General features: G+C 44.2%; 1 protein-coding gene across 2 annotated transcripts; it reads right to left on the bottom strand.

Moving 5' to 3' along the window:
- Nucleotides 1-298: 298 nt before the first annotated feature.
- On the bottom strand, nucleotides 299-10,296 carry LOC139372527 (four and a half LIM domains protein 2-like). Of its 2 annotated transcripts, none has more exons than XM_071112260.1 (6): nucleotides 10,146-10,296; nucleotides 6,350-6,541; nucleotides 5,048-5,222; nucleotides 2,698-2,867; nucleotides 1,944-2,130; nucleotides 299-880 (listed from the first exon to the last, which is right to left on the bottom strand). In XM_071112260.1, exons 2-6 carry the CDS (start codon nucleotides 6,503-6,505, stop codon nucleotides 729-731), a joined length of 840 nt encoding a protein of 279 aa, XP_070968361.1. In that variant the 5' UTR covers nucleotides 6,506-6,541; nucleotides 10,146-10,296; the 3' UTR covers nucleotides 299-728. The 2 variants fall into 2 exon arrangements, with proteins under 2 accessions (XP_070968361.1, XP_070968362.1); XM_071112261.1 differs by having other exon boundaries at nucleotides 6,350-6,537; nucleotides 10,083-10,213.
- Between the last annotated feature and the right edge of the window lie 3,884 nt (nucleotides 10,297-14,180).

Raw genomic sequence — 14,180 nt, 5'->3', positions numbered from 1 at the left:
GGACAGATCTAGGCCCAGGCCCTCGACCTTAGGCACTAATGTTCACATCCCATACCTCCTTTATGTGGTTTTGAGTGTTCAAGACTCCAAGAGTCCATTTCCCCCCAAGGGGTGTTTGTACCGCTGGATGGAGTCAGGGGTAAGCCATTCATGGGGGTTGTAGGTGTGCTTCCCAAATGCCACCCTATTCCCTATATAGTGCATTACTTTTGACCAGAGCCCATTGGTTTTATTGTTGTCTTTACAGATTTGGAACAAAATCAAATGTCAGAAAGATTAGTCTATCAATGAATTGCCTTTAAAATACTTTATTTCACATTTAGACTGCAGGTACATGTCATGTTCTTGTTAGATTTCACTGCAATAATGAAAAGTACAACTCCTGTTATAGTTGTGTCATGGATGATTATCCTAACATATACAACACAATACAATAGTTAAACGTTTCAATGGTAACAAACCTCAGACAAAGTTGTTATTTTGTTAAAAATACATCAAAATGATATCTCTCTTTCTAAGAATCTAATGCAATTTGTGCTCAATTCATCAGACAACATACTGTATCAATCTGAGGCCGGTGCATGCAGAAAGCCCTTTGGGTTAGTCTGAAATGTATATTATTGAATAAATATATCATTCTAATAAATGAAACGTTAGTAGGAGTAGACCTATATTCTCTTGCATCTTTGCCATCTCTGGCTTTGACGCTTCATCCTGGCACACAGCATTTAGACGTATTTGCCACACTCAGGACACATGATCTCATCGCGGGCTGTCAGAAAGCCCCTTCCCACCAGGGAGATGGAGCACTTCTTGCAGTTGAAGCAGTTGTTGTGCCACTGGCGCTCTTCAAACGAGATGTACTTGCTGCCACCCAGACCTGCACAAGCAAGACGAGACAGGCACAGAGAGGGAGGGATGGAGAAAGATGTGAGAGTGGGAACACTGTCCAGCGCATTTCCTTATAAATTACTCCGGATCACTAAAGTAATAATACTAGTGCCATGTCTCTTTAACAACAGATAAATAGATCACCTGACAAGTTAATATGTAACCTCACTGTAAGTAAGGAACCTTGAGTTGGGGTCATTACTACGGAATGATTTGAATAGGAGTGAATAGAAGTGGAGTGTATGGAGTGAAAGGATAAGGAACAAGAGTATTTCAGGCAGGTTTTTTTCTGTCACATGGTAAGGAAAAAGTCATGGTCCTGGTGACATTTTAACACAGAACACTTTGTGTGTCACTAGGGTGTACAAAACCTTTCTAATATTGAGTTTCACCCCCTTTTGCCTTCAGAACAGCCTCAATTCATTGGGGCATGGACTCTACAAGGTGTCATAATCGTTCCACAGGGATGCTGGCCCATGTTGACTCCAATGCTTCCCACAGTTGTGTCACGTTGGCTAGATGTACTTTGGGTGGTGGACCATTCTTGATACACACAGGAAACTGTTGGGCGTGAAAACCCCAGCAGCGTTGCAGTTCATGACACACTCACACCCGTGCAACTGGCACCTACTACCATACCCCGTTTAAAGGCACTTAAATCTTTTGTCTTGCCCATTCACCCTCTGAATGGCACACATACACAATCCATGTCTCAAGGATTAAAAGTCCTTCTTTAATTTGTCTTCTCCTCTTCCTGAACACTGATTGAAGTGGATTTAACTGGTGACACCAACAAGGGATCATAGCATTCGCCTGGACTCACCTGGTCAGTCTGTCAGGGAAAGAACAGGTGTTCCTAAAGTTTTGTCCACTCAGTGTATAGTTAACTAATCATAGAGGGGTAAATCCTAACTTCCACTTATGTTGAACTTAGTCTCCCATTGACATCCATGCATGCACTGAGTGAATATTTCACTTAAGTGGATGTAACGATTGGCTCCAGAGACTACAGGTATGTGCAAGGATGAGCCAATGTGAGTGATCATACGTACCACTGATAGGGCTGGTGCAGGTGGCACACTTCTTGGCATACAGGTTGCAGAAGCAGTTCAGGCAGTAGGCAAAGTCGTCCCGAGAGGTGAACCGCTGGCCAGACAGCTGCTGCTTACAACCGGTGCACAGGAAGCAGTCCTTATGCCACGGCTGATCGCGATAGGTCACCCCGCCTGTGGTGATTGGCTACAGGAGACAGAAACAGGAAGTTACAAGTTCAACCACCAATCAATAATTAGGTAACATCAATACCTATGAAGGTATTTGACCCCGGGAAAAAGTAGTACTGCATAATGCAGGTTCAACTGAATTGAGGTGAACTTCTATTCATCACAATCTTTGTTTTGTGTGCACAAGGAACCAGTTTTAAATGCTGACAAAGAATGTTAATAAATGTGAATCTGGAGAGGAGCAATCCATTTTAACACAGAACTCTCCAAAAACATACATTCTGATGCAGTACACTCCATTTAAGCACACTCCAGTGGGTTATATAGGGCTCGCGAGTGGCACAGCAGTCTAAGGCACTATGTCTCAGTGCTAGAGGCGTCACTACAGACACCCTGCTTCAAATCCAAACTGTGTCACAACCGGCTGTGATTGGGAGTCCCAAAGGGCGGCGCACAATTGGCTCAAAGTCATCCGGTTTTGGCCAGTGTAGGTCATCATTGTAAATAAGAGTTTGTTCTTAACTGACTTGCCTAGTAAAAAAAAGGTTAAATATAAATAAATATATAAAACAGTATATGCTACCTTCTTGCATTGGATACACTGCATGGCAAACTGCTTCTCGTAACAGGGCACGCAGTAGTTACTGTTGTCCTTATGGATGAAGTTCTTGGTGCCGATTGGCTGCTGGCAGTGCTGGCAAGTAAAGCAGGTCTCATGCCAGCTGTTGCCCTTATGCTCCATCTTCTTGGAGCCTGCAAGAGAGGAGAGAGAGGAGAGAGAGAGAAGGAGAGAGAAGAGAGGAGAGCGAGAGAGAGGAGAGAGAGGAGAGAGAGAGGAGAGAGAGAGGAGAGAGAGAGAGAGGGGAGAGAGAGAGAGACAGGGGAAGTGAGAGAGAGAAACAGTTGAAGTCGAAAGTTTACATACACCTTAGCCAAATACATTTAAACTCAGTTTTTCACAATTCCTGACATTTAATCCTAGTAAAAAATTCCCTGTCATAGGTCAGTCAGGATCACCACTTTATTTTAGTGTGAAATATCAGAATAATAGAAGAGAGAATTACTTATTTCAGCTTTTATTTCTTTCATCACATTCCCAGTGGGTTAGAAATTTACATACACTCAATTAGTATTTGGTAGTTTTTCCTTTAAATTGTTTAACTTGTGTCAAACGTTTCGGGTAGCCTTCCACAAGCTTCCCACAATAAGTTGGGGGAAAGTTTGGCCCATTCCTCCTGACAGAGCTGGTGTAACTGAGTCATGTTTGTAGGCCTCCTTGCTCGCACACGCTTTTTCAGTTCTGCCCACAAATTGTTTATGGAATTGAGGTCAGGGCTTTGTGATGGCCTCTCCAATACCTTGACTTTGTTGTCCTTAAGCCATTTTGCCACAACTTTGAAAGTATGCTTGGGGTCATTGTCCATTCGGAAGACCCATTTGCGACCAAGCTTTATCTTCCTGACTGATGTCTTGAGATGTTGCTTCAATATATCCACATACTTTTCTTACCTCATGATGCCATCTATTTTGTGAAGTGCACCAGTCCCTCCTGCAGCAAAGCACCCCCACACCATGATGCTGCCACGCCAGTGCTTCATGGTTGGGATGGGGTTCTTCGGCTTGCAAGCCTCCCCCTTTTTCCTCAACATAACAATGGTCATTATGGGCCAAACAGTTCTATTTTTGTTTCATCAGACCAGAGGACATTTCTCCAAAAAGTACGCTCTTTGTCCCCATGTGCAGTTGCAAACCGTAGTCTTGCTTTTTTTTATGGCGGTTTTGGAGCAGTGGCTTCTTCCTTGCTGAGCGGCCTTTCAGGTTATGTCGATATAGGACTCGTTTTACTGTGGATATAGAAACTTTTGTACCGGTTTCCTCCAGCATCTTCACAAGGTCCTTTTCTGTTGTTCTGGGATTGATTTGCACTTTTTTCTCCAAAGTACGTTCATCTCTAGGAGACGGAACGCGTCTCCTTCCTGAGCGGTATAAAGGCTGTGTGGTCCCATGATGTTTATACTGTGTACTATTGTTTGTACAGATGAACGTGGTACCTTCAGGCATTTGGAAATCGATCCCAAGGATGAACCAGACTTGTGGAGGTCTGCAATTTTTTTCTGAGGTCTTGGCTGATTTCTTTTGATTTTCCCATGATGTCAAGCAAAGAGGCACCGAGTTTGAAGGTAGGCCTTGAAATACATCCACAGGTACACCTCCAATTGATCAAATTATGTCAATTAGCTTATCAGAAGCTTCTAAAGCCATGACATCATTTTCTGGAATTTTCCAAAGTGTTTAAAGGCACAATCAACTTAGTGTATGTAACTTCTGACCCACTGGAATTGTGATACAGTGAATTATAAGTGAAATAATCTTTCTGTAAACAATTGTTGGAAAAATTATTTGTGTCATGCACAAAGTAGATGTCCTAACCCACTTGCCAAAACTATAGTTTGTTAACAAGAATTTTGTGGAGTGGTTGAAAAACAAGTTTTAATGACTCCAACCAAAGTGTATGTAAACTTCTGACTTCAACTGTAGATATAATAATATAATTGAGATCAGAGAAACAGGAAAATCAGGTTACATAGGGACTGATCTTCCAGAGTGACACATTGAATAATGACACCAGTAGTGGTACGTGAGCTGGCTCCACCAAACTATGACAGACCATCCACTGTCCCGCTTGACTGCTGCAACGACATCATTCAACACAAACTCCTAACACATGTCCTAGAAGTTGGAAACTTGGCATCCATGATTGCACCAAATAGACTTGCTAGTAGCCAAATCCTACTCAAACCTCAACTCAGTTAGATGTCTGGCAAATCTGTCAACTCTTTCCCCTTCAGTAGTTTCCTTACCAATACCAGTAGATTGTGTTCTGGCCAAATCCAACTGAGAGCCTCATTCTGTCAGGCCAGACATTTCCTTACCTGGCATGATGGTCTTCTTGCACTCGTGGCACTTGGAGGAGTACTCGTTGGAGTAGCACTCGGTGCAGAGCAGCTGGTCGTCCTTGGTGGAGAAGGGCTTGTCCACCAGGGAGCGGCTACACTTGAAGCAGTGGAAGCAGTCATCATGCCAGTGGCGGTCCTTGTAGGACAGGTCCTGAAGAAGGAGGATGGGACAGAGAGTCAGGGTCAGGTGTATCTCCATTCACCTCGTTGCCTCCTTTTCTGGGATAATGGACATCGGCGTTTTTGACCGAATCTAAGGGCCACCAGTCTGTTAAGATTACCACGCCCTGTGTTCTAGTGGTCTGCCATGGCAGTGACCTCAACTCAACTCCTATCTGCTGGAGGCTTGGTGACAATGGATGTGTGACAACATGTGCCTAATTAGCTACCAATTTAGATGAATGACTGAATAATGACTGACATGGGAGCAGGGGTGGCATTCACAGCTATGGGTTAGATAAACTGAAAGAGGCCTAGGAAGGATGACTGACTGGCTGCCACAGGGGACAGGGATATTCGGCACAGATGAGCCCCCCCCCCTCCAGGCCGATCCAGGGGGAGTGACAGTCATCTCATCTGTGACACTAATGACCATGTAAAGTGACAGAAATGGCTGAAAAAAACGCTTGGTGAGAATGCGAACTTGGAAGGCCACAAGTTCCAAGTTTCACATTTTATTAGTCGTATGTACAGGATACACGTGGTGTTGACTGTCCCACGAAATGCTTACTTGCAGGTTCCTTCATGCAACAGCGACAAGAAATAACACAAGATGGGAATACGAACATAAAGTAAATGGCAGTAGAATAGAATAAACATGATATAAGTACAAATCATGAAAGCACAATTTATAGTCCAATATTTACACGTGTATAATGGAAGGGGGGGGGGGATTGGGGGGCAAGTGTTTAAATTGTGTAGTATTAAGCAGTCATAATGGGAGTCTGGTAGTTGTGATGTGTGTGTAGCTTGAACGTGTATGTGTGTGTGTATCTGTGTGGGTGCGTGTGTGCGTGAGTGAGTGCATGTGTGCTAAGATGCTGAGAGCCGGTGCATAGTGGTATGTCCTGTGTCCCTCTAGGTCAATGACTGTGCCTGGGTCTGGGGTATTTGTGTTTTAATTCCATCGACTCCTGTTCTAATTCCAAGTTCTGTTTAACACCTGGGTCATAGAAGTGAAGTGAATACTAGTAGGAAGGAATGCAACCTATCGCGGTATAGAGAATTTGGGTACTGGTAAACTCTACTGTACACCACCACGTTTAGTGGTCCACCTACCCTGCTGCTGCAGCCAATGGACTTCTTGCACTCTTCACAGGAGTTAGAGTACAGGTTCTCGTAGCACTTCACACAGTAGGGGTTCTCTTCCCTGAGCACATACTTCCTCCCAAACAGGGACTCCTTGCAGTAATGGCAGTCGTAGCGTTCCGCCATTTTGGATCAAATCTCTTCCTTTGCTCTCTTGCCTGTAAAAGAGGACATTAACATTTAGAGTCACCCAGTTTCTTCAATGGGAGACTGAGTGAAAATTTGACTTAAATTGAAGTTTTTCCCCTGAGTGAAAAATTGGTTTCAGTGTTACATGATTCTTCCATTTTTTAAATATATTTTTAATTTAATTTTTACTTTAGTTTATTTAGTAAATATTTTCTTATCTATATTTTCTTAAAACGGCATTGCTGGTTAAGTTCTTGTAAGTAATCATTTCACGGTAAGGTCTACTACCCCTGTTCTATTCAGCGCACGTGACAAATCAAATTTGATTTGATTTGGATCAACATGTGATGTATTTTATTAGTGGATTGGTCTCAATGACCATGAGACCACAAGGTCAATGTGATGTAATGACATAATGAACTAGACTACGACATATAAGGCTTACTAATGTCCTAACGTAGCTAAAAATAAAAGTATCTCTGTGGTTCAATCAATGGACCAAAATTCAAGTCACGATGAGACCTTGGAGAAGGAAGTCCGCGAGAGTAAATTGGTTACGCAATCAGCTGCTTTGGTGAGCTATCGCATCAGTTGAGGACACAGCTGTTTGCTTAAGAGCTTCACATTTAAAGTGGTAGAATGCTGTAATCAGCCAGAAATGTAAATAGTTTCCACACACTGGTTCAATGAAATGACATTGAACCAACATGGAATAGACTGTGGCAGTCTAATCTGTGGCAGTCTGTGGTCCGGGGGAATTTTTAGTAAGTCTATTTCTATGGGGTAGACGCCACGGGAGGCTGGTAGCGCCTTAATTGGGGAGGATGGGCTTGTGGTAATGACTGGAGCGGAATGAGTGGAATGTTGTAAAATACACCAAACACATGGTTCGATGCCACTCCATTCGCTCCGTTCCAGTCATTATTATGAGCCGTCCTCCCCTCAGCGGCTTCCTGTGGTGGCCACCCAGTGGTACACAATACAACACTGCAGAGGAGCAGAGTTTGAAGGAATTGACAATGAGGTATGCAGTGATGCATTTAATTGCGTATCTCTTTCTTATAATAGGAGACTTCATTCCACAGGTTGTTTCTGGCAGAGGTTTACGACAGCAGTGGATATTTCTAGGCCTCTCTCCCTCTGTGCCTCCCCTGTCTTCCTCCTCTCTCTCCGTTTTGGAATGGACCCGGATGATCCACGATCTCAGGATGACAAGATGAAGTATTTGGCGCAGCTGTTGGCCGGGGCAGGGAGGCGGTGTGCTGGCGTTGATGTCCATGACTTAATAAGAGGAGTTTGGAACAGAGCTACACACCTCCTCCTCCTCCTTCTCCTCCACACACACCACAACACTCAACGTAACTCCTCCTCCACACACACCACAACACTCAACGTAACTCCTTCTCCTCCACACACACCACACCACAACACTCAACGTAACTCATTCTCCTCCACAAATGGAATCGAGTGATTTTGTGATCAAGATCGAAGTGATCCCTACTGTAAATAGAGACGTGCACTCCACAATACTTAGGTTCCACAGTGATATTTATGGTTGATTGGCAGGTTCATTTGATCTGTCAAGGACAAATGAAGAACTTTGAAGTCACAGGAAATAGGCTAATTCAATGAAACCTGCATTGCAGACCTCACTCACCAGCACATTGACATACTTCCTTCCCCCTGTCGTCTAGAAAAATCAGAATAGTGTTGGGTATGAGACACAGATAGATCTCTGTCATGACGTGTAGATACTTCCCATTTTCAGAATAAGACATGAGCCTAGTTGTGACACACTGTCACATGCAGTAGCCTATAACAATCCAAATCTAATTTCAGTTGACTTCCTGTCCCATTGCCCTACCACAACAAAGACCTCAATTCATCCATTCCCAAATCAGAGTCAGGCTCAAAACCTCTGTCAGGTGTTAGTAGTAGTTTAGACCCTTTTACTAACAGTACATGGATTCATCCATTAAGCCCAACGAGATCTCATTTCCCCTCAATCTCCTGTCTAATTCAAGGTCTACAATGGATATCTATTATTGTAATTATACTGTTACAGACCAAACATTGGTCCCTGGACCACCATTTGTTGCTTTAGCCATAATCTCATTGCAGGGCCGTGGAGTCTTACAGGCCACACAAATTGTCACGACACTACCATGACACCATGGCAAATAAAAGATCATGATGAGTGACTCCAGGGCCCCTACCATGGACGGGCATTCCAAAAACGTGGCCCTTCAGGCAACTGCCCAGCCCACCCAAACCTCCATCTCATTTCATCCAGCCACACTGCACTGATTCCTGTATTCAGCCGCTCTTTGTTTTCGAAGACTACTTACTCTTCAGCGTTCAATTCATCTTCAGCGTTCAGACCCTCGAATGTACTTGTCCTCTTGCTCAGTTGTGCACCTAGTCTTTAGACTAGTTGAGTATCTGGAGCGTCAACATTTGTGGGTTCGATTACAGGCTCAAAATGTCCAGAAACAAATCATTTTCTTCTGAAACTCATCAGTCTATTTTTGTTCTGAGAAATGAAGGTTATTCCATGTGAGAAATTTCCAAGAAACTGAAAATCTCATACAACGCTGTGTACTACTCCCTTCACAGAACAGCACAAACTGGCTCTAACCAGAATAGAAAGAGGAGTGGGAGGCCCCGGTGCAAAACTGAGCAAGAGCACAAGTACATTAGAGTGTCTAGTTATAGACTAGAATAGACTGACGAGTTTCAGAAGAAAGTTATTTGTTTCTGGCCATTTTGAGCCTGTAATCGAACCCACAAATACTGATGCTCCAGATACTCAACTAGTCTAAAGAAGGCCAGTTGTATTGCTTCTTTAATCAGCACAACCGTTTTCAGCTGTGCTAACATAATTGCAAGGGGGTTTTCTAATGATAAATTAGCCTTTTAAACACAAAGTGCCATTGGAACACAGAAGTGATGGTTGCTGATAATGGGCCTCTGTACGCCTATGTAGACGTTCCATTAAAAATCAGCCGTTTCCAGCTCCAATAGTCATTTACAACATTAACAATGTCTACACTGTATTTCTGATCAATTTGATGTTATTTTAATGGAAAAAGAAATGTGCTTTTCTTCCAAAAACAAGGACATTTCTAAGTGACCCCAAACTTTTGAACGGTAGTGTATATTCCACGTTAGTTCCAAGTAACTTCCCTGAAATTACGCGGAAACAACGTTGATTCAACCAGTGTGTGCCCAGTGGGTAGTTACTGATAGCTATTGATATCTGTATATATCAAAGCATTTGAAACTAATCTGAAGCAAAATGTATCAAGCAAACATCAACCACCTAATTCCAAAATAAAAGGATGAGGGTTAGCTCTAAAGCACCGCAAAGTTTCACAAATCCAAAAAGCCAATTTGCTGCCAAAGAGAACAAGCTCTAGCCTGAAGAAAGCGTCTGCAGCTCAGCCTTAGCTGTGTGAGTGGCTGCAAGTTAGCAAGTGAGACGGAGAGCAGTGGAACAGACAGAAATCAATAAACGGATGTCTAGAATAACCAAAGGAAGTGTAAAAAAGAGAGTAGACCAGTAGTCAGTTACCAGAACTGTGGACCAGAGCCAGAGTAGAGAGAGAAGTGTCCGGAGAAGTGTCCTCCTAGCAGTGAGTGGGGCAGCCTCAGCCTGTGTGCCTCTTGCCAGAGGAGTCAGAGCAGACAGAGAGTTGAGGGAGAAGACCAGTCCTAGTCTCTGCTTGATTGGTTTAAGAGCAGCAGTACTCGGGGACTGGGCAGTGGGGTGACTGGGGTGGGCCGGACCACTTGATCTGAGGCTATAAATATAACGTAACTACTGAGCTACACTGGAGCCAGAACTTTACATCTCCCCACAATCTGACAAACAGTGTCCTTTTATGGGTTCACTGTATATTATAGAGAGAATACTATCACACAGATACACAGGCATGCCCACACAAGCACACATGCAGTCACAAATGCAAATGATTACGGTCCTACCATCCCTCTCCATCCCTCTCCATCCCTCTCCATCCCATGGACAATTATTTGAGTTATTTTTTTTAATGAAAAAAATATGTCTGCTACATAAAACGCAATAGCTCTAAAGATAAATATAATGTTTCCAACAGTGGACTCTCAGTAAGCTCACTTCATCCGTGGCCTCTGGAAAAAGGATTTGTGTTCCGCTCCTGTTACTCACACTCCACTCCAGGAGAGGTTTGATATCTCCAATGGACACAATGGCCCTGACAGACAGACTGGAACGGCTTAACATGGCCTCAAGAGGCCTCCTGTGGACCTGCGTCTAATATTCTTGAGGAGGACATTACTGATTATTCTAGGTTCCCCGAGAAAACAAAATCACACGCAACAGGGCTGCGCGAGTTCACCATGTCAGGGGAATCAGGTGGAGCTGAGGAGGGTTTTCAACTTTATACCTGGAAGGCTATGGAATGGAAACAGGCTGACGTTCAACGCCAGCCCAGCACTAACCTGACTGGTTCAAATAACCAAGGTTCAGACTGACTACCATGATTAGTTTATCAGTTGAAACAAGAGTTGATCTATACTAAACCGGTGTGTTTCATTCCTGATGGATGATCATGAGACTACATTGTTTGTTCTCTGTCATTTGTGAGCTAGAATCATCAACACCAGGCCCCTCGTGTCTCACAGCCAATCCCTCGCCATCGTTATATAAAGCTACTCCAGTTGTAGCCATTAAGGCTGGGCAGGGAAGTGGATGGGATACTGTCTGATGGGAGGTGTAGAGTAGGGGGTGTGATACTGTCTGATGGGAGAGGTAGAGTAGAGGGTGTGATACTGTCTGATGGGAGAGGTAGAGTAGAGGGTGTGATACTGTCTGATGGGAGGGGTAGAGTAGAGGGTGTGATACTGTCTGATGGGAGGTGTAGAGTAGGGGGTGTGATACTGTCTGATGGGAGAGGTAGAGTAGAGGGTGTGATACTGTCTGATGGGAGAGGTAGAGTAGAGGGTGTGATACTGTCTGATGGGAGGGGTAGAGTAGAGGGTGTGATACTGTATGATGGGAGGGGTAGAGTAGAGGGTGTGATACTGTCTGATGGGAGGGGTAGAGTAGGGGGTGTGAGACTGTATGATGGGAGGGGTAGAGTAGGGGGTGTGAGACTGTATGATGGGAGGGGTAGAGTAGGGGGGTGAGACTGTATGATGGGAGGGGTAGAGTAGAGGGTGTGATACTGTATGATGGGAGGGGTAGAGTAGGGGGTGTGAGACTGTATGATGGGAGGGGTAGAGTAGGGGGTGTGAGACTGTATGATGGGAGGGGTAGAGTAGAGGGTGTGATACTGTCTGATGGGAGAGGTAGAGTAGGGGGTGTGATACTGTATGATGGGAGGGGTAGAGTAGGGGGTGTGATACTGTATGATGGGAGGGGTAGAGTAGGGGGTGTGATACTGTATGATGGGAGGGGTAGAGTAGGGGGTGTGAGACTGTATGATGGGAGGGGTAGAGTAGGGGGTATGATACTGTATGATGGGAGGGGTAGAGTAGAGGGTGTGATACTGTCTGATGGGAGAGGTAGAGTAGGGGGTGTGATACTGTATGATGGGAGGGGTAGAGTAGGGGGTGTGATACTGTATGATGGGAGGGGTAGAGTAGGGGGTGTGATACTGTATGATGGGAGGGGTAGAGTAGGGGGTGTGAGACTGTATGATGGGAGGGGTAGAGTAGGGGGTATGATACTGTATGATGGGAGGGGTAGAGTAGGGGGTGTGAGACAGTATGATGGGAGGGGTAGAGTAGGGGGTGTGATACTGTATGATGGGAGGGGTAGAGTAGGGGGTTTGAGACTGTATGATGGGAGGGGTAGAGTAGGGGGTGTGATACTGTATGATGGGAGGGGTAGAGTAGGGGGTGTGATACTGTCTGGTGGGAGAGGTAGAGTAGGGGGTGTGATACTGTATGATGGGAGGGGTAGAGTAGGGGGTGTGAGACTGTATGATGGGAGGGGTAGAGTAGGGGATCGGTGTAATACTTTTCCAGGGGATGAGAGAACGCAGTCTGGCGTCTCTCTCTTCCCCTCTCCCCATCCCTCGCTCCCTCCCTCTCCTGGTTGGAACAGAGATCCTAAGCATATGTCCTCTGTGGGTTTTGGCTGCCTCTCACATGGCATTTCTCAGAGTTCGTCAATTAACACACAATTTGCACGCCTCACAGTAATCCATTTATTGTGACATTGCTCATACCATACTAAATGAGCCTTTTGTGGTTTGTGTTTGCCTATGCAATGTTTATGTCGGGGTATTTACAACATGATGGTGGGTTAATGATCATTTACAGATTGGTTTAACTCCAATACAAACATATGATTACAGAAAATGTGTCAACTGACATTGAAACATTGAATGCTTCTGGAGACCCTAATCCAAATTGAAGGGATATTCAATCCAACAATAATCACATTTTACGGTCCTATTCTTTATTAGTCACACGGAACCCATTGAGAGCTGTTACATGAACAGACATGATGTAAAAATGATGTGTCTTATTATCAAATGAAGGTCGTTGGCCCACATTCTGAAATTCCACTCTGCCTTGTGACATTCACTCCAACAAAAGTGTATGGCAAAAAGGTCCTGGGTGCAGTGAAATATTTCTCTTCATTTGTTAACGTCATCTAGCACTCATGGTCCTGGGGACAACCCAAACCATGAGTGTGGTTCCAAACATAGCCTGGACTTAATGTGATGAGGGGAATGTTGATGTCCTGACACAGTTAAGTTGTGAGAGAGATAGTGTGTGTAGACTTGTATGACTCGAGACAGTTCCTTGGTCTTGGAAACATCTATTAAAGAAATTAAAGAGTGACAATCTCTTCGCAGTGATGTGCTGTCTTGTCAACACCTACAGCATAAACAGATTTGGGACCAGATTAAGTGCTCCTAGATGACCCCTCGGTGTAGTATGTACTTTGCATTTTGGCAGCGCTCATATACAGGTAACTGCCAAAATAATGGAAACACTTGAGTAAATGAGGGATACAAAGAATATTGAAAGCAGGTGCTTCCACACAGGCTTTAAGTTTGCCGATGACACAACGGTGGTAGGCCTGATCACCAACAATGATGAGACAGCCTATAGGGAGGAGGTCAGAGACCTGGCAGTCTGGAGCCAGGACAACAACCTCTCCCTCAATGGAACAAGACAAAGGAGATGATTGTGGACTACAGGAAAAGAAGGGCTGAGCACGCCCCCATTCACATCGACGGGTCTGTAGTGGAGCAGGTAGAGCGCTTTAAGTTCCTTGGTTTCCACATCACCGACAAACTATGGTCTAAACACACCAAGACAGTTGTGAAGAGGGCACGACAACACCTATTCCCCCTCCGGAGACTGAAAAGATTTGGCATGGGTCCTCAGATCCTCCATTTTTTTTTTTACAGCTGCACCACCATATTTGCATTTTATTGTGTTACTTTCTTTATAACTTTAGTTTTATTTCGTCAAGTATTTTCTTCACTTTTATTTTCCTTAAAATGGCATTGTTGGTTAAGGACAAATACTGTAATGTGATTTGATTTGATTCAGATTTTTGGTGCCGCTTAGAACCCCTTTCAATGATTCTTTATAGAATCTTTATGGAGAACGGTTCTATAAAAACCTTTCCTCATCTCAAAGGTTCTACAAATAACCTTTTAAAGAG

This window comes from Oncorhynchus clarkii, chromosome 18 (genome assembly GCF_045791955.1).
Source record: "Oncorhynchus clarkii lewisi isolate Uvic-CL-2024 chromosome 18, UVic_Ocla_1.0, whole genome shotgun sequence".
Taxonomy (NCBI): domain Eukaryota; kingdom Metazoa; phylum Chordata; class Actinopteri; order Salmoniformes; family Salmonidae; genus Oncorhynchus; species Oncorhynchus clarkii.
The sequence above is the reverse complement of the archived record's forward strand: the minus strand, read 5'-3'. Positions and strand labels throughout refer to the sequence as shown.